The following is a 20788-nucleotide window of genomic DNA, read 5'->3' on the forward strand; positions in this document are numbered from 1 at the left end:
TTCTTCCTTCCCTTCTCCTTTTCATTCCCATTTTTTCACATTCCAACATTTAATTAAGTAGAGAAGAAATAGAAGCAATTTTGTATTTGATGAGCTGAGAAAAGAACACAACTCAGCTAGTCAACAAGAGTTTTGGGAGTTCAGAGTGTTCTGATTTCAATTGAATATTTTGCCTCCCTAGTTGATTGAATTGATTTTGTTCAATTTTGCTTGTTTTCCCCAGTATTTGTTGCCTTCGTTTCCTAAGACGTATTCACGCTTTCTGAGTAGTTTGAATGTTGTATTACAACACTGCCATCTTGTGGTGGTTGTGTCTCCCCATCCTACCTTTCAAACAACATTGCACTGAAACCAAATGTTTAATCCAGTCAGAAGAATTTATGTCAACAGAACACTAAAAGTTATATGACAAGTGTTTACCGTGTCATTTAAGCTTCACACTAATTTTATGAAAGACGTACTTCTTAAGCCTGTTTTAAAGGTGAGGAGGCTTATGTAACTTGTTTTGAGGTCTTATAGCTACAAGAATAGGACTAGCACTTAATCATCTGATAGCTTGTCTCCGGGGTCCTTCGTTTGTTTGTTTGTTTTTAACCACATTTACGTGTAAAACATTTGTTTCACATCTAAAATAAAAACGGTGTCGCCACAGTTACAATAGTATGGAGTGCCATTGGAGATGGCTTCATTTAGACTTGATAGGAGGTGGTTCCTTAAAAGACAGAATTTGAAGGGTGCTCATTATATAGACAAGTACCATCTATGATTCACCTACTATTTTGCCTTCTTGAGGGGAATTGAGTACTCACTGATTCATCTGTATGACTCTAATAGAGACTCTCAATGAGGACTGCCTGAACTCCTCTTCAAATCCCAGCCAATCACAATCAGATTTTGTGCATGTGGTAGTGAGCATTACGTTTGCTAATGGCAAAGCCCAAGTGTGCACCAGAAAAGCCATAGCTTGCCCAGTGCTCTCCCATGGGAGATGGAGAAGAAAATAAGGCTTAAAACTAATAAGAAAGTTCTGGTCATTTCTAGGCCAGTTACTGACTTTCCTAATGTCTGGATTTCTCTGCATGTTCTTATGTTCTCTCTTCTGCAGCTTAGCTGAAGTAGGTAGGGCCCCATTACTCTGCTCCCCTACAGAACCTGAGGTACAATACTGTATATGAGTTTGCATTTTCAAAACTGAAGTACTTCATTTACCTGGGAAAATAAACTCTTGGGAGTTTATTACAGATGTGCTGTGGCTTATCACTTCTGCTGTGCTCCCTATTTAATGACTAATTTCCTTCCACCAACTTTTTTTTTTTTTTTTGGTCAGTCATGGGGCCTGAACTCTGGGCCTGAGTGCTGTCCCTCAGCTCTTCAGCTCAAGGCTAGTGTTCTATCACTTGAGCCACAGCACCACTTCCGGCTTTTTCTGCTTATGTGGTGCTGAGGAATTGAACGAAGGCCTCATGCATGCAAGGTAAGCGCTCTACCACTGAGCCACCTTCCCAGACCCCCCTCTCACCAACTCTTACAAAAATCATCCCAACTTTCTAAGCCATCCCTAGTTTTATTTCTTCAAGTATACTTTATAAATCCCAGTTATTTTTCCAAACTTTAAGCAAATAATATTTATTGTAAAGTTCCAAAATGACAGAAAATAAAAGATTTGCCCATATTCTCACAGCACAGAATAAACCTTGTTATAGGTGTATTCCAAGCTGTACTTGTTCATGTGCATGTCTGGGCTGGGGCTTCAATTCAGCCTCAGCTCTCAGCCTTTTTTTTTTTGTACATGGCTGGCACTCTACCATTTGAGCCCTGGGGTTTTAACTCAGGGCTTCCCTCCTCTCCCCTCCCCACCCCCATTTTTTTCCCACTCAAGGTTGATACTCTATTGCTGAGCCACACTTCCAGTGTTGGTTTTTTTTTTTTTTTTTGCTGGTGAACTGGAAATAAGAGTCTCTTGGATGTAATTGCCCGGACTGGCTTTGAACCGCAATCCTCATATTTCAGCCAGAGTAGCTAGGGTTACAGGTGAGCCACCTGTGCCTGGCTCTGGCATACTTGTGAAGCTTGCAATTTATTTGTTTTGCATTACGGCTATACATTCTTTTCAGGGCCTGACAACTGGCAAGTTTTAGATGAATAAATGACAACTTGGAATAACTGGGCTGTTAAGAAAATGACTTCAAACAAACATTTGGTCAGTGTTACTGTGTGCTAGGCACTTCACGAAGTGCTATATATCTTATTATAGTACATTTTTAACGCCCCCCCACCCCCCATGTATTATTGTTCCCACTTTCCAAATGAGGAAATTGAGGCCCCAGAAAAGCAAATTAACTTGCCCTGATTCAAGAGACCAGTAAAAATATCAGCACACAATTCATTTACATTCTTATTGTCATTACTGGCTTCTTGTAAGCCTCTTTTCAACTTGTTTTGTATTAGTTGTTCAGTTTTATATTAGTTTGTATGCGTGTGTGCGTGTTGGTTATGGGATTTGAATTCATGGCCCGGGGAACTATCCCTGAGCTTTTTAGCTCAAGGCTGGTGCTCTACCACTTGAACCCCAACTACACTTCCAGCTTTTTGCTGGTTAACTGGACATAAAAGTCTCTCACAGACTTTCCTGCCCAGGCTGGCTCTGAATCGAGTTCCTCAGATGCTCAGCTTCCTGAGTGGCTAGGACTACAGGCGCCTGGCAGGGATGGGGTTTCCTTGTGTCCAGGAAGGAGTAGGAGAGGAAAGCAGAGACCCCCGTGCTGGACAGAAGAGGGGCGCCGGCCTGGTCACCTCCCGTCACCTCCTTTCTTCCCAGGCCAGGCAGCCGTGCGGCAGCTCTGCGTCAGCCGCGAAGGCTACAAAACGAGGGACGCCGCGGGACCGGCCCTCGGAGCGCCGGGAGGACGCGGGGTCGGCGGAGGCGCAGCCCACTCCAGTCTCCCGGGGGTGGTTCCCGAGCGCGGCACCGCCCTGCCCCGGGCCGGTGTTTACCGAGTGCCACCCGGGGCGGCGTCCCCGCTCGGTCCCTCCCCCCTTTCCCGCCCCCAACAGCTTAAAAATGGCCCTTTGATTCTCGGGGAGACGGAGCGAACCCAGTGCCAGCCTGGCGCCTGGCACCGCGCGCCGTGACCCGGGCAGCGGCTGGTGGCGGGCACCGAGGCCACCGAGGGGGAGGCCGGGCGCACGCGCGAGCCCGGGGCGTGGGGTCCGCACGTGCTGAGAACCACCCGACCCGTGCTTCTCCGGGGACCCCACAGCCGGGCCGGGGGCGGGGGGTAGAGACGCGCGCGGGGGAGCCGGGCAGGAACGCGGCCCGGACCCCGGACACCGCGCCCGACCCCGGGCCCACGACCCCACGCGCCCTTCGCCCGCCCTAAGGCCCCAGTCATCTCTGGACCCTCTGAACCCCCCCCCCCCCCACATCCTGACCCCTGCCCTACCCGCGACCCCGTCCGTCCCCCACCCCCGCTCAGGTCCGGGGGGTCAAGTTCCTCTGGAGCGCCGGAGAATGGCTGGTGCTGCCACGCTAGGCATTGTGGGCAGGCGCCAACCAATCACCGCGAGGCACACACGAACCTCAGCCAATCACCGAGACGTATACGAGAGCGTCTGCCAATCAACGCGCGTGTTATTCCGGAGTACCGCCCCCGGACTCCCCCCCTCTCTCCCGGCTCCCCCGTCCCGGCGCTCGCGGAGTCGGCGGCTCCACGTTGACGGCTTCGGACGGCCTGGCGCCCTTCGGCTTCGCGGTCGGCGACCACTGACGATGAGCTCCCGGACGGCCGCGTGCCCACTCCGCGGGGACCAGCGACGCCGCCTCATCTAGCGACTGGTGAGGGGGCTTCCGCGGCCAGCGCGCGCAGGCGGCGGCCTCCCGCCAGCCCCTGGTGCGGGCGGGCTGCGGGCTCCCCGAGGGCGCGGGCCCGGAGGGGGCAGCGTCCGGCGGGGCCCAGGGCATCGCGCCCCTCCACGCGGGCCGCCCGCTGGCCTCCCCTCCGGGCCTCCCCGCCCGGCCTCCCGCGTCCCCTCCGGGTGTCCCGGCCTCCCCTGCGCTGATGAATGGCGGGGCCCGGGGCCCTCCTCGGAGGCCGTCCGCCCTCCCTCCCACGGGCCTGGGGTTCGGTGCCCCTGTCCCCCCCACCCTTACCTAGCCCTCAGTTTCTTAAACTTGGAGTGCACTTGGGGGGTCGGGGGTCGGGAGAGCGGAGAGGGGCCGCTCGGTGGTGGTCAGCCGGCAGGTCGAAATGGTTTTCATCCAGATGGGAGCGACACGAGATAACCCCAGCAATTCCTGCTTTCCAAAGTCCGTAAAACTTGGGCAGTGGAGCCGGGTGCCCAGCGCCCTGCCCGTCTGTCATCCTACCTACTCAAGAGGCAGGCTGAGATCTGAGGCTCGCAATTGGATCCCAGCCCGGGAAGGAAAGTCTCCCGAGGCTCTAAGCTTCAGTCAGCTACTAGCAAATCCGGAACTGGAAGTGTGGCTCAAGTGGTAGAACACCAGCCTTGAGAGGAAAAAAAAAACGAAGGGACAGCACACAGGGCACAGGCCCCGAGTTCAACCACCTGGATTGCATGCGCGTGCGCACGCGCGCCCACACACACACACACACACACACACACACACACACACAAATATGTGTTAGCCAGATATTAGATTATTTTTCAGGAAGCAGAGACTGAACAGTATATCTTATACTTCGAATTATAAATTTACTAAAAGGATGGTACATGGGGTGGCCCACATTTGTAATTTCAGTTTCAGAAAGGAGGGTCAAGAGTTCAAGGCCAGCCTAGGTTATTTAGTAAGATTACTTTTTCAAGAAACAAAGTACACTGAAAGAGTATACAAGTGGTTAGTGTATCTGCCCATAATTTACAGGCTTTCTCGATCATTTCCCTTTTTCTACTTCGATTTCCTTGAATTTTTGTCTTACAAACTGAAGTGTGGTAGGTAGGTGAAGATAGAAACTATAGAATTATATTGCAGATCTTTACAAAAATTGAGTTCCACCGTTGAAGACAAATTTTAAAAATTTTAAGTTGTATGAAGAAATTAAAAAAAATTAAGTTGTATGAAGATCTAACGTGAAATTCTGTGTTGACTTACTGCATATTCCCCAAATCTAGAGCTATAAAATTCAGTAGATAATAAAAAAGCACAGTACTACTTGTTATTACAAAGGGTATAAAACCAGTTTTCTTTCTTAGTGTGATACTTTTTTTTTTTTTTTTAAACCATATTTAGGTATGCTTACTCCTTATGATTTGGAGCAGTTTTCTCTTGTAAAACTAGATACAGAACTGGTACAGCATTCATTGCACTGAAGCTTGTGACTCTCATACACAGACTATTTGAGAAAGCATTTGAATCAATAAACCTAAAATACTAATTGCCTAAAATTGTGTTTGCATTTTAAAATCCGTTTTTAAAGAACAATTAACTACCTACTATATTTTGTGAGAAGTGTGGGGTAAGCCATTTGCACCTCCCCTCAAGGAGGTAGGCAAGATACACACTTCTAAGGCGTTACTGTCATTTCACAAATCAAGGATTTAAGGGGATTAGTTTTAGATTGTCATGGTTTATAGCTTTTGCATCCCAGTTCTTTTTTGTGTATGTTGGCTCTAGGGCTTGAACTCAGGACCCAAGTGCAGTCCCTGAGCTTTTTTTGTTCAGGGCTGGTGTCTCTCCCATTTGAGCTATAGCTCCATGTCTGACTTTTTGGTAGTTAATTAGAGATAAGAGTCTCATGGACTTCCATGCCCAGACTGGCTTCTGACTGATCCTCAGATCTCAGCCTGCTGAGTAGCTAGGATTACAGGCACGAGCCACCCGTGGCCAGGCCGCATTCCAGTTCTTATAACCAAAATTTTAAAGGTAATTTTTCTCTGCTACAGTATATTTCTGGAAATTTCCTAACTGCATTTTGAGAGAGTAATGAGATAGTGCAGAGTAGGCAGGGCTACAGAACTCCACCTGTGTGATTTTTGGATAGGCTGCTTGGTTCTGACCTCTTTTCTAGTGTCTTTCTTAGATGGCTTATTTAATAGCTGTGATGCATAATACCTAGGCATATTATAGATTAATGCTTATTTTCGTTGTTTTCTTCCCCTTTAACGGTACTGGGGGCTTGTACTTGCTAGGCAGGTGCTCTACCATTTGGGCCACTTCCTAGCCCTTTTTGCTTTTCAGATAGAACTTGGGTTTGTGTCCAGCGGGTCTGGAATTCAATCTCCCTAATTATCCTTCCTGAGGATCTCGGATGACAGGCACTCACGCCTCTGCTCCTAACATGGTTTGGTTGAGACTGGAGTCCTGTGAGCTGTTTTGCACAGGCTGGCCTTGAACATCATCTCTGCCTCTTTAGTAGATAGGATTACAGATGTGAGCCACAGCACCTGACCCTCAAAGAAGACTTAAAATAGGCACTATAAATGTGGAGCCAGGAGTTAGGATACATCTAGGGCAGGAGGCAGATTTGGGAATTATGAGCTTGAGGGGTAGACTTACGTGTTAATAGCTTCTAGGGGGATAGCTTGTAGAGCATAAAAATACAGAGAACGAAGGTTCTAGAAGCAAGAGAGATACAGATGTGGAGGTTAACCTTAACCACAAAGGGTAAAAGGCAGGGTGAGTGACTGGGGTGACTGATGTTATTGCAGATACTGTACACAAAGGTGAAAAGTTGATAGCTTTTTTCAAGGTAAGAATTCAGGGCATTTAAATCTAGAGGTACTTTTATTGTCAAGTAAGCCTACCTTCTCTGTAGATTTGTTATGGAAAGTTTTGATGAAGTGATCAAAAGATAATAAAGAAATTTCAGAAATAAAGATTTTTCAGGTCCTCTTAAAGGAGACACAGCGCTGGGAGTAGAGTTCAGTGCTGGTAAGCACAAGGCCCTGAGTTGAAATCCTAGTACTGCCCCCCCCCTCCCACCGCAAAACCCCTAAAGCACATCATGTACTCTAAGAGATGGAGTGAACATCTTAGGATTTGTTGAAAGGCAGCCTGTTTGTAGTGGAAGTTAGTTGGGAGGTGGTATGTGGAAGATGCATATACAGCCACCACAGACCAGTGCTGCTTCCTGAGCATTCATGATGTTTCAGTTCTGGGCTGTGTGGAGCCACACACCCATAGATACCTAGAGTCTACAGTACTTGAGGAGAACGAGGGATTTGTATTTTCACTTTGTCTTTCTTCCTCTTCTAGGTCACCCTTGCAATTATGGAGATTTAAAAGGCTCAGAGGGTGTGGAGGGGGAGTTCCCCTCCTCACTCCCCCTTGGTGCTCCACTGCAGGAATAACTTACAAACTGTGGAACTGGTTTTTTTTAATAAAGAACTTGTATTTGATATAAACTTTATACAACTATTTATAGGTTTTGATTTATGTGCCAAAAGGATCATACAGAGATATATAGTTTTATACTATTGTAAGAACTTAAATTATAATCCAAAGAGAGAAGTCATTTATTCTCTAGAATTCTTCCTAAATAGCACCTTTGTGCCCTCTTTTGCATTAAAAAAAAAAAAAAATCAGTCTTCCGTGACTGTTCTGAAGAAGTAGTCAGCGTACAGACAGTTAGGATGAATTCTCCCGTCCCTGACTGCACTGCTCGATGCCGGTCCTTGGAGCATGCTTTGGACATCCTTTCTGCTATAACAAAAGGGAGTGAAAACCAGATCAAGGCCTTTCTCTCCAGTCACTGTTACAATGCTGCGACTACCAAGGATGCCTTTGGCAGAAATGCCCTCCACCTTGCTTCCTCCTGTGGCAAGAAGGGAGTGTTGGATTGGCTTATGGAGAAAGGAGCAGACCCACTGGTGAGGGACAAGGAGTCCGGCTGGACCGCACTGCACCGAAGCATTTTTTATGGACATATTGATTGTGCTTGGTCTCTGTTGAAGGTAATGTCATTTTTAAAACTGGAAGCATGTTTAGTGCAGTGTATCTTTTTCTCAGTCTTTTTCGTATATCCCACTTTCTAAGCACGAGTTGTGTTTGCTTTTACCGTGCTTGATCTATCCTAGTATTGTAACTCATCTTTGGAACTAAAATTCTGTACATCCTTTTTATTTAAGCTTTTAGAAATGTAATGTCCAAGTGTATAGTATCTAGTGAATGATTCCTTTTTTAAATTTAATCTTATTGTCAAGGTGATGTACAGCGTGGTTATATGTAAGGTAGTGAGTACATTTCTTGTCATAGATTATTACTCCCTACCTCGTTTATCTCTGAATATTTCTGCTGAAGGGGTTGCCTTTCATGTGTCAGAGCTTCATTTTGAAATGATTGTGATCTGGCCTGAATTTTAGTGCTTCCCTTCCTTTGGAATTTCATGTCCTTTTAATAGATTCTTAGTCATTCTCAGCATCTTAGCTAGCTAGATACCCCAGCAGTGGGTGACTTCTGTTGTTGAAGTGTTCCCACAAAAGCCTCTTCTACCCGTTTAGTATTCTCATGTTGGAAGGAGGCTGTCTGATTTGTTCAGTACATCTTTCTTTGGTCTTCCAACTCACCTGTCATGGGAAGGAGCACAGTGCTAGTTCTTCATCGAGGGCTTTCATGTTATAGATGACACCTGTTATCTATACGGTACACATAGAAAATTTAAGTGAACTTAGATTTGATAAAATTTCAAAGCTATAAAATCTTTAAGTGCCAAAGTACAGTACAATAAATATATACTGTCAGGTACTGATTACTAAACCTTAGAAGGTTAGACGCTTCTGACATGAAACCTTAGAAGAAATTTGTTGCTTGTGAAAAGCTGTAATAATGATGCATATTTTATGTAACTTTCTCTGGCTCCTTTATTCCATGATGGGATGAATGGAATACAGGAGCAAGCAAGGCAAAATATTTTTTTTTTGGGGGGGTCCAGTCGTGGGGCCCAAACTCTGGGCCTGGGCGCTGTACCTCAGCTCTTCAGCTCAAGGCTAGCGCTCTACCACTTGAGCCACAGCGCCACTTCCAGCTTTTTTTCCTTTTTACTTATGTGGTGCTGAGGAATCGAACCCAGGGCCTCATGCATGCAAGGCAAGTGCTCTATCACTGAGCCACCTTCCCAGCCCAAGACAAAATATTTTTGTTTCTTATTTGAATTATAGTGTTAAATTCTTGCTGGGAGCCCCTAGTCTATAATCCTGGCTATTCAGGAGGATGATATCTGAGTGAGCATCATGGTTCAAAGCCAGCCTGGCCAGAAAAGCCTATGCGAGTCTTTATTTTTCTTATTTCAATGGTTTTATTGGCCACATGACTTTGATATTTAAGAATAAGATATTAATTATAGTTAAGTTGATAAAATGCACTTTTCTCCCCTACCCTCTTTTTTTTTTTTTTTTTTTAAAGCATGGTGTTAGTTTGTATATGCATGATAAAGAAGGCCTGTCACCTTTGGATCTTCTAATGAAGGATAGACCAGCTCATGTAGTATTCAAGAATACTGGTAAGAAAAGTCCACCAATATATTATGTTCAGCTTAAAGAATTTTAATGAAATTTTATTCTATTTGAAATAGTAGGGGAGACTTATCTTTATGTTGAAAGAACTTCTATTTTGATATATGTTTATTTTGGTATTATATTCAGAAAAGTTTATTTTTTGTTTTTCAATTTCTATTTGTTAGTCTACAACAGTAAAAAACAGGTAGTTATAATTGTAGCTATTATAATTAATGAACACCCAGAAAATAGTATCAGCATTTGAGGTAGATGGAGAAAAAGAGAAGTAATTATGCCCACATATTAAAAAAAGTACTTATTTTTTTAGTATATATTGATAGCATAGGGAGTGGCATGGTGAAAATTCTGTAGATGCATATAGCATATTTTGAACAAGTTCATACACTCCCCTATATTCCTTTACCACCTCACTCTTCCAGATGTGTGGTATTACCCAGACCTTCCTTCCTCCCCCTTATTTTTCTTTGGTAGTACTAGAGTTTAGGTAGGTACTCTACCACTTGGGCCATACCTTTAGCCCTTTTGGCTCTGGTTACTTTTTGAGATAGGGTTGCATTTAATCCCTTGAGTTTCACATAGCCAGCAATCTGCCTGTTTATGTTTAAGCCTAGGTGATTACAGGTTTGGTGTAGTACACCCAGCTTTTTTCAGTTGAGAGCAGGAGTCTCATTAACTTTTTGTCTTAGAAGACATAATCTTCTCCATCTCAGCCTCCCAGCTAGCTAGGATTATAGGCCTGGCCAGCCACCTGGATCTACCCACATATTTTAATTCCACTTATCTCCAAATTTTTCTTCCCTTGAGTTTTAGAAATGGGAGTTGGCAGAAAAGAAGAGATTTACGTGGGGTACTGCATTGTTTGCATCTAAGTTAAGTAAGGATGCAGTCATTTTTATTTGTGTGTGGAATGCTATCTTGCAGGTAACAGCCATATTCCATTTTAGGTCTTTATCAGCATTCAAGATGAAAATGAAAATTTATATAGCTTAAGTTTGATCTCAGTATAATGAGATCTTACCCAAATCATTACTGTGATTTTTGCTCATCAAGAACAAATTATTGAAAATATATTATGCATATTTATATGGAAATGAAGTTAATATAGCTGGTGGTCATGTATTCACTTAGCAGTTAAGGTTCAATGGCTAAACAAGTAAAAATCCTTGATTGCTTACATTGTAGACAGGCTTTTTTTGAAAAAATTATTTGGGCTTTCTGATTTCTAGAATTTCCTAGAATTCTGTAGTATATTGATAAATGAATACTTTAAAAGCTGTTGGCATGTTTCTGAGTACTGTAGTTATATTCTTGTCAGAAGGCAAGTTTTAGATAAACTGATAGGCAGTGTATGTCTAGAATTAAACTGATATGTTTTGAAAATAGAGAAATCTAAAAATATACATTTTCATGTTAGATCCTACAGATGTGTACACTTGGGGTGATAACACGAATTTCACGCTGGGTCATGGAAGTCAGAATAGCAAGCACCACCCAGAGCTGGTGGATTTCTTCTCCAGGACTGGGGTCCCCATCAAGCAGGTACTGCCGCCGCCCCATGTGCCAGACCACAGGAAGTGCTGCCTGTGACACTGCAGCAGTGTATTTGGGCTTTGTGAACTGAACTGTTCTGAAAGTCCAATAACATATTTCAATGTAGAAACCTCTCAGAAACTTAGTAATTGTGGTTTTTCAAAAATGTTAACCTTATATTAGACTGTTCACAATAGTCTATACAATGAAGAATTTGTGCAAGGAATAGTAGAAATGAAAAAAATGTACATGTTTTAAGTGGGCAAATAATTTTATTTCTGTTTGAGAAAAACTAGTATTTCTGATTATCTGTAACCTGTTTCTTGGTTTTCTTTTCTCAGATATTCTGTAGATTTATGTGCATTTGTGTAATTAAAATTCCTTTACATTAAAAAAATAGTATTTCTCCTATTTTCTTAAGCATGCTTGTGGAAGCTAAATGTTACTTGTGATAAGTAAACAGGTTCTTCAATGTAAGTAAGTGGATAGTTTTAACTGGTATGTTGGTCTTTGCAGTCTGCTGCTGGGTGATGTATTTTACTCCTGATTCTACTGCTGTTGACATAGCTGCCCCTTAGCTGCTCTTGAACCAGAATAGGATCTTAGAGCTTTTTCTCTCTTCGCTTTTTGAATCAGTGTAGGTCTGAAACGTACCAGCTCTCACCTAATGTTTCACATATTATGTCCAAATAACAGTTAGCTCAGGGTTTGAGATTAAATGGTCAGGTCTTACAACTACTTTTAACTCTCCATGTCTGATTTGCCTAGGACAGTTCTGGTTTATCTAGATTTCCTTGTATAATTCAATAATTATAGGAAATCTTGATAAATTATATGACCAGATTGCTGTAGAATACTACACAATTTTAGTTTTTAAAAATCCATGATACATGGGGCTGGGAAGGTGGCTCAGTGGTAGAGCGCTTGCCTCGTAAAAATCCATGATACAATGATAATCAGTAATTTTAAAAACATGAAAAAGAACAATTAAATTCTAGAGAATATTACATTTGAGAGGTTAGGAACAAAAATGGACTGGAGAATCACAGTATTGGCATTAAAAACTAGGGATCTGTGATCTGTAAGCCATCTCAGCAGACCTACATGACACTCAGGGTGAGGGAAGACTTGGGATGGAAAGGAGTCAGAGTCTAAAGTGGATGTGAGGGCAGGAGTGATGAGAGCCGGGAGGCAAATGCCCTGTGCTACAGTGCAGAGGGCAGGTGTTGCTCATGGAATGTATAGTTACATGCGTATTACTATATGTACCAGTGTTGCATTTCACTTATGTGTACAGACATGAGTCTGAACTCCTCTCAGGATTCTTCTTAAATGATTATTAGCAGCCCTTAAGGAGTGACAAGAGTTAGGTCATGAGAAAGTTAGAACCAGATTTCCTGAAATTGTAAGGAGCAAGGATTTTTGTCCAAGGGTGAAGGAATAATGGCACGGTTAGGAAAGCCGAGTCTGATGATCGAAGGTGTGTGTAAAGAACTTCATAGCCCACGTGGCGATGTGATGGTGTGAGGGGTGGAGTAGTGCACGCCCTGGCCAGTGCTGCCAAGTAGTATTTTATGAAGTGACAGAAACCAGAGGGGCTTTATTTACCTCAGAATGAGAGTGAAGCAGGTTTGATAGGTTTGAGAGAAGGAAAACCATACATTTTAGCCAGAAGACTAGAAGCAAGGTGAGAATATTTGCTGAGCACCAGTTAGATAGAGAGCCTTAGCAGAAGCTGGGCTTGGTACAGTAACCAGTTGTCTTGGTACAGAGATAGTCTTCAGAAAGTCAGAGGTTTTAAGTTTGGAAGACTTAAACTCTGGAAGCACTCACTGCTTGTTTTAAATACAATTCATTCTAATAATGAACAAAATTGAGCAAAATATATTCTTTCTGATTCATAAAGTGACTACCTAGGAAATTTATGTTGTAGTTGTAAATGGAGGTGGTTTATATTTTCTTTCAAGATACTTGCTAAATGAGCTAATAGCCTTTGCTTTTATCTATTTATTTTTGGGTCCAGTCGCGGGGCCTGAACTCTGGGCCTGGGCGCTGTCCCTCAGCTCTTCAGCTCAAGGCTAGCGCCCTACCACTTGAGCCACAGCGCCACTTCTGGCTTTTTTCTTTTTGCTTATGTGGTGCTGAGGAATCCAACCCAGGGCCTCATGCATGCAAGGCAAGCACTGTACCTCTGAGCCGCCTTCCCAGTCCCTACTTTTATTTTTTGATAAACATTTATCGAACTCTCTAAAAGGTCTAAGGATATGTTTAAATATTTAGAGCTTATAATTCTTATAATTTTCTTTTCCAAACAATCTTGACTATGGAAAATATTTTAATATATATGTATATATATTTTTTTCTTTTTCTTTTTTCTTTCTTTTGGTCAATCTTAGAGATTGAACTTTGCACCTAGTTGCTGTCCCTGAGCTTTTGTGCTTAAGGCTATCGCCCTACCACTTGGAACCATAGCTCTATTTCTCAGTTTTTTTTTGATTGGAGATAGGAGTGTCATGGACTTCTGTGTCCCAGCTGGCTTTGAACCCTAATCCTCAGACCTCAGCTCCTGAGTAGCTAGGATTACAGTCATGAGCCACCAGTGCCCAGTCTTACTCATATTTTAATATCCGAAGTATAGTGGAAATAATTTTTAAAATGAGAAGGATTTTAAACTGTATCAAAGTAGTGTGAGACAATGAATTACCAGAAGCATTAATAGGAATCTGTGGCTGGGGTTAGGTTTGTAAGTAGAAGCACAATCATAAGTGGTATGGTTTCTTGTCACTGGCTTCCACCATTTTTTGTGTCTTTGTCCTGTGGTTATATGAGAAGGCAGGCAGAGCCCGGGAAATAAGGCAGATAAAAGGAAGTGAGAAAGAGAAAAGCTTGAAAATTGCTTAAAGTCAAAATATGGTATTGGAGATTTAGTCGCTAAAACTAATTATATAGAAAGCATATACTGCCAGACACAGGTGGCTCACGCCTGTAATCCTAACTACTCAGGAGGCTAAGATCTGAGGATCATGGTTCAAAGCCAGCCCAGGTAGGAAAGTCCCCTTGAGACTCTTATTTCCAATTAACCATGAGAAAAACTGGAAGTGGCGCTGTGGCTCAAAGTAGTAAAGCCCTAGGTTTAAGTGAAAGAGGTCAGGGACAGCACGCAGGCCCTAAATTCAACCTCCATGGCCAACCAAAAAGCAAAAAAGCACATACTATCCTTTCACTGTGTTATCAGTGACATGATGATGATGATGATGATGATGATTTGCTGGTCCTAGGGCTTTGAACCTCAGTCCTCAGATCTCAGCCTCCTAAGTAGCTAGGATTATAGGTGTCAGCCACTGGTGCCCAGCAGAATTATTATTTAAAAAAGATACTGTAGATCTTTCTACTTTGTTAATAACATATTACTGTTTGGTAATTTATTCTTTTTGCACTCTGCTCTGTTTTTGCTCCTTGGTATTTCATTAAATTGGAAAATGAAGGACACTTAAAGATTTAAACTTAATGTGTTCCGAAGGTAACATACTTCATTCTGTGTCAATATCAGTGTTTGTAGGCATAACTTAAAAGATACATGTGTGTATATGTAATTCTTACTACAGGAAAGTTGTAATAATAGTACAGTGAATTGTCTTATGCCCATTGTTTAGCTTAGACAATTAGTGATACTCATTTTTATAAAACAAAAAAGTTTTGTTCCTAGAAGCTTAATAGCATTCTCGTTTACCCATAGGTGGTGCTCTGTAAATTTCATTCGGTGTTTCTGTCTCAGAAAGGCCAAGTGTACACCTGCGGCCATGGTCCTGGAGGACGGTTGGGCCATGGAGATGAGCAGACATGCCTGGTAATTGAAATGCCATTCATGGGTCAGGTAGCTTCAGCAAAGCTTTCACAATCTGAGAGCTTCAGTTAATTAGAAAGTTTTCCCCAACTAACAGGAGAAAAATGCACCAATTGGTAGTATATTAAGCACATCAATTTCCTGGTATGTAATGTTTAAGGATTTAGCTATAAAGCTAGTGTCAAAGGAATACATTTCACGTGTAGTGAATACTGAGTCAGAAAAGTATATAAACGAGCTTTGCAGTTTTTTGCTTTTTGTTTTTTCTTTTTGCAGGTCCTAGGGCTTGAGCTTAGGGCCTGGGTGCTTTCTCTGAGCTTCTTTTGCTTATGGTTAGTGCTCTGCTACTCTGAGCCACAGTGTGCCATTTCTGGCTTTTTCCAAGTAGTTTATTAGAGGTAGAAGTCTCATGGCCTTTCCTGCCTGGGCTGGCTTCAAACTGCAGTCCTCAGAGCTCATCCTGAGTAGCTAAGAGCATTTACAAGCATGAGTCACCTGCACCCAATTCAGGTTAATTTTTCACTAAAGTATCTATGGTCTAAAAATTGAGACAGTATTTTTAGTTTTTCTTTTTGTTTGTTTTTTGTTGGTCGTGGGGCCTGAACTCTGGGCCTGGGTGCTGTCCCTCAGCTCTTCAGCTCAAGGCTAGCGCTGTACTACTTGAGCCACAGTGCCACTTCCAGCTTTTTCTGCTTATGTGGTGCTGAGGAATTGAACCCAGGGCCTCATGCATCCAAGGCAAGCACTCTACCACTGAGCCACCTTCCCAGCCCTTGACACAGTATTTTTATTACATACTTCTAAAACTAATTTTTATCATACTGAAACTTTGTTAATGGTAGTTAGAAGAAGCCTAATTAATTATGTATCAGAAAATCCAAACACTAGGTTATTTTGGGGGGTGGACACCTAGTATATTTATCATCTATCAAAGGCTGTTTTAAAAGGGGACAAAGTTACAATAATAGATTAGTTACACACATTGTTTATGCTTATTATGTATTATTGCCTTCTGTCTGTCAGTAGTCTGGTGAAGTATAAGTGTGTAAGCATTATCTTCATTTTACACGTGGTGAGGATGCTGACTGTTTTCAGATAAGGAAAATGTACAGAGAAGTTAAAAATTTGACTGGGATCAAATAGCTTACCTAAGTAGCTGAAATAAATGCTGAACCTGAGGCAGATGATTAAAGAAATGTGATATTACATTTTTCAGTTACTCACTGAAGGACATGCGTGTATTCTCATCACTTTTCCCCTCCTCTCCCTCTGTCAGCATGACACTCTCAGTAGTCACAGCATATAGTTAGTATATGGAAAGGGCTTGGATAGCATTTTAATTAATCCATTGGCATTTCCTACAGGCCTTATATCTGTGTTGTTCATAAATCAAATGTCCATATCACTTTAAAGTTATCTGCCCTTTGCTGAACTGTAGTTTATTTATAATACAGCCATATATCTCCATACCTTTTTGCGTGTAACATATCCTATCTACATTTTATGAAAGTGTGTAATGCAAGCACATGGTAGTAAAGTCAGTTTTATTTTTCAGGTTCCCAGGCTTGTGGAAGGACTGAGTGGGCATAATTGTGCCCAGGTGGCGGCTGCCAAGGATCATACTGTTGTATTAACTGAAGACAGCTGTGTTTATACATTTGGTCTAAATATTTTTCATCAACTAGGAATTATTCCTCCACCTTCCAGTTGTAATGTGCCCAGACAGGTAAACCCTCTTTTATCATCAGGGGATTATTTACTCTAAACCCTATGTGGACAAAACAAGTGACTGACTGAGGAACTGTTTTACTTAGCTAAATTTCAGTGATACATACTTTTCATATTTTTTGGTAGGAGAAATAAAATATAGTATAAACTGGCATTTGTTTGGAGTAAGAAGGAGAGCAGGTGGGAAATTAGGTACCAGCCTACCCAGGATTCAACTTTAAAGCATTCATAAACAGAGGGAAAACCTGATTTCACCTTTTTTCTTTATTACTGGTATTGGAGAGTAAACCCAGTGCTTCCCACATGCGAGGAAACACTACCAACAATTTTTTGATCTTCCTTAAAAAAGAAATGAGGAAGTGGCTTTGTGGCTCAAACTGGAAGAGGACTAGCCTTATGCAAGGAGATCCCAGGGTCAGCTCCCAGGCCCTGAGTTGAAGGCCCACAGCTGAGAAAACAAAGGACCTGTGTGCAACTACTTAAAACTTAGAAAGAAGAAACTTAACCAGTATTACCTGTGCCTGTGCAGGTGAGGCACAGAGAAACAAATTTTATTTGCTTCATTAAATTTGCCTCTGTATAAATGTCATACCAGGTAAGTTGATGTGAAGAGACTTGGTTTCACCATTCTTGGTTCTGCTTTCCCACTGCTGGCCACCCAAGGTGTCTCAGCTTCCAGGGGTCTTATACATAGAATTAATAGTATATTAGAGCTTAATTTTAAAAATTACCACACATGAGAAAAGTGTTTTTAGTTCACAAAGCTCTTCAACTTAGATAGTCCTCCTATTATTAGATAAACATTTGTATTAGATGTTTAACCTACTTACTTTGGAGTCGGTGGGATTATTTTGGAATATCTCCAATGTCGTACTTTCTTAAAATTAATTAATTGATTAACTAATTTTGTACCAGTAATGGGGCTTGAACTCAGCACCTGGCACTCTTGCTTGGCTTTTTTGCTCAAGGATGGACCCACTTGAGCCATGCTCTACTTGTGGTTCTGATAATTCCTTTAGAAGATACACATTCTCCAAGAATCTGTAATTTGAGGATATTTAATCATTTTGTAGACTTCTTTAGGATGGCAAATAGTGTTAGTCCCATTTTTATTCTCATTATATAGTTACCTTGGAGTCTTGTCTAGTGTTCTTTACTTGAGGCAGTTTAGATTCCCGGGGCCACTTGACAGTGTCTGAGATCGTTTTAGTTGTGAAAACGGAGTGGAATGATAGGGCTGTGGCCAGTGGCCAGGTAGAGTCCAGGTATGCTGCTTAGCATCCTATAGCACTGAAGGTATTCCATCATACCAAAGAAGCTGTCTTGAAATGTCACTGATGTGACTTGTCAGATCCAGAATATGTCAAATTAAAAAGTGCTGTATTTCCTGAAAACATCTGTTTCATGTGTTGCAAAAGAAACAAAGAAAATAACCCAGGGTACAAGGCTTTGGTTTTTATAGCAGGCCAGTTTAATGGTCTGTGTTAAAACTGCTGACTGAAAGTGGCTGCCCCGGGATATGTTGTGTTGTGAAAGGGGTTCGGGTGTCAGGGTGAGTGTGGGCAACTGGTAGCAGCGACTGCATTAGTCCTCGGGAGGGTGGAGGTAGCATCTTTACCAAATTCTTGTTACCCTTGATATTGTATCTTTGAAAAAATGGTACTTGGTGACACACATATAATCAATTGCAGTCTTATTTGTCTATTTAAATAGATGCAGGCAAAATATCTGAAAGGAAGGACAATTGTTGGTGTCGCAGCCGGCCGGTTTCATACGGTACTGTGGACCAGAGAGGCAGTTTATACCATGGGACTCAATGGTGGACAGCTGGGTAAGAATCTTTCAGACCAGTGTCTACAAAATAAATTGGCCTGAAAACAGTTATTTTCTGACTTACTTCTTTGTGTTATGTTTTAGGTTATCTTCTAGATCCCAACGGAGAAAAGTGTGTGACCGCCCCCCGCCAAGTCTCTGCCCTTCACCATAAGGACATCAGCCTGTCTTTGGTGGCAGCAGGCGACGGAGCAACAGTATGTGTCACCACCAGGGGAGACATTTACTTACTTGCGGACTACCAGTGCAAGAAGATGGCGTCCAAGTATGTGTCTACTCTTCCAGCAGGCATCTGAGTGCCAGCTAGGCTGTGCTTTGTAAATGATAAGTGAAAAAAATTGAAAAGGAAGAAAGTCAGGAATCTTTGTCTCAGATGATTTTTGTCTTTTGGCAAGGATCCAGTGAATATAAGATTTCTTTGTAAGTTATAAAACAGTATTCCTGAGATATAGTTAACTTATGGTTAAATAGTACCTAAAACATAGTTAAATGTCTTTTTTTTTTTTTAAAGTATCTGGCTCCCCAGACTGTTTTTTTTAAAGTATCTGGTACACTGTACTAGAATAATCATAATTCTTGGTTTGTGACAGTTCTCATGGGTTCATCTGTAGCCTTTTATGTACTATCCACTATTTTAAAGAAGTAATTGTATATGGTCACAGTTGTGCATCATAAGACCCTGCTCAGATCCAGTGTTTATATCTAACTGGTGCATGTTTTATCTATATACTTGTGTAGGCTGTTGTTACCTGAAAGCATCTTACTGTGGTATGCAGTAAACTCATAGTTGATTGGGTAGTCAAAAAGTTTGAGAAAGAAATCATGAAATTGTAGGTATGCATAGGTCTGCCAATTTTTAGTTCACTATCTTTAGCTTATAAGCCATATTCAAAATGTCTCACCTGTGCTTGACAGACAAATAATGTAAGGAACAAGTACTTAAAGGTAATTTGTGATGAATCTTATATTTTTAATGGATTTCAGTCTTCTGTAGTGGATTGATCCACATTTCATTTACTGCAGTGTTTTGCTATTGTATTGTAAATATATCATTCTAAAGTTTGATTTCTATAGAAAAAAGTTTCCTTTTTCAGACCAATATTTGATTATAATACTCAGTTACCATAATAAAAGAACAGAAATAAACCTTCGTACAAATAGAATTCATTATTGAAAGAGAATGGTTGTAGGAAAGAATTCTAGGAAGCAGCATCTAACTTTTAAAAGCAATTAGTGATGTAAATTTGAGGTGAGCACCAGTGGCTTATGCCTGCAATCCTAGCTACTCAGGAAACTGAGATCTGAGGAATGCAGTTCAAAGCCAGCCCAGGCAGGAAAGTCCATGAGAATTTTATCATCAATTAACCACCTGAAAACTGGATATGGCACTGTGGTTTAAAGTGGTAGAGTGCTAGTCTAGCCTTGAGCAAAAGAGCTCAGGGACAGTACCCAGGCTCAGAGTTCAAGCCCCATAATTGACACACACACACACACACAAATTAAATGCAATTATGTTTTGCATGTGCAAAGGGTAGTAACTTCATAAACAGGTTACTCATGAAGTTAACTTTTAAGCAGAAAGTATCAAACTTCATTTGCTCATAATTATCTTTTGCTTAACAGAAAGTTACTTGTATTAATTGTAGAACCCATTTTAGTTATAAAAACAACTGAATGTATGGAAATGTGAACATTTCTTAGAATTGACTTTATTTCCATATTTTTTTTTTAATTTTATTTTATTTTATTTGAGAACATACTGTACAGAGGGGTTACAATTACATGGGCAGGATAATGCATACATTTCTTACCAAGCATTGCAGCCTCCTCCTTTGTTTACCCTTCACCTCCCTTCCCAGCCTCCCCCCTCCCCCCCACCCAATCCTTCCCCCCCTCCCACCCCCACACCGACATTGTAAAGCTCGTTTTTGACATGACATTTTGTACTTCTCATTGTTGCAACAGGTCCACCTGAATCCTTAAACGACTTGTTTGTCCCCATCTCCTCCACAAGTTATACTGACATCAAATATAGTGAAAGCGGGGGTTACACTGTGGGGGAGGGACATACAAAGCAACAAAGAAATAATCTTATAAATGCGTTAGAAACACATGCATGAAAGAAAAAAAACATTAAAATACATATTTAAGGGATCGTTTTCCTAACATCACATTATCTGACCTTTTCCGCTTGACTCATACCTATACTAGATATTGCATATAAGGGAAACCATGGGACCTATGTTTCTTTGGGCCTGGCTTACTTCACTTAATATAATTTTTTCCAAGCCTTTCCATTTCCTAACAAATGGGGCAATGTCATTCTTTCTGATGGAGGCATAGAATTCCATTGTGTATATATACCGCATTTTCTTGATCCAT

At 41.8% G+C, this 20788-nt stretch overlaps 1 protein-coding gene across 1 annotated transcript in view; it reads left to right on the forward strand.

The window, feature by feature from the left end:
• The first annotated feature begins 3671 nt into the window (after window positions 1-3671).
• The window catches only part of Ibtk (inhibitor of Bruton tyrosine kinase), a 61019-nt gene continuing 43902 nt past the window's right edge, over window positions 3672-20788 (forward strand). The window contains exons 1-8 of the mRNA XM_042671118.1: window positions 3672-3835; window positions 7214-7911; window positions 9359-9455; window positions 10886-11010; window positions 14738-14848; window positions 16401-16571; window positions 18287-18404; window positions 18491-18671. Of these exons, the coding sequence (XP_042527052.1) occupies window positions 7591-7911; window positions 9359-9455; window positions 10886-11010; window positions 14738-14848; window positions 16401-16571; window positions 18287-18404; window positions 18491-18671 (1124 nt within the window). The 5' untranslated portion in view covers window positions 3672-3835; window positions 7214-7590. The remainder of the gene's footprint in view (window positions 3836-7213; window positions 7912-9358; window positions 9456-10885; window positions 11011-14737; window positions 14849-16400; window positions 16572-18286; window positions 18405-18490; window positions 18672-20788) is intronic.

Source organism: Dipodomys spectabilis, unplaced genomic scaffold (genome assembly GCF_019054845.1).
Source record: "Dipodomys spectabilis isolate Male_0828 unplaced genomic scaffold, ASM1905484v1 ptg000600l, whole genome shotgun sequence".
Taxonomy (NCBI): domain Eukaryota; kingdom Metazoa; phylum Chordata; class Mammalia; order Rodentia; family Heteromyidae; genus Dipodomys; species Dipodomys spectabilis.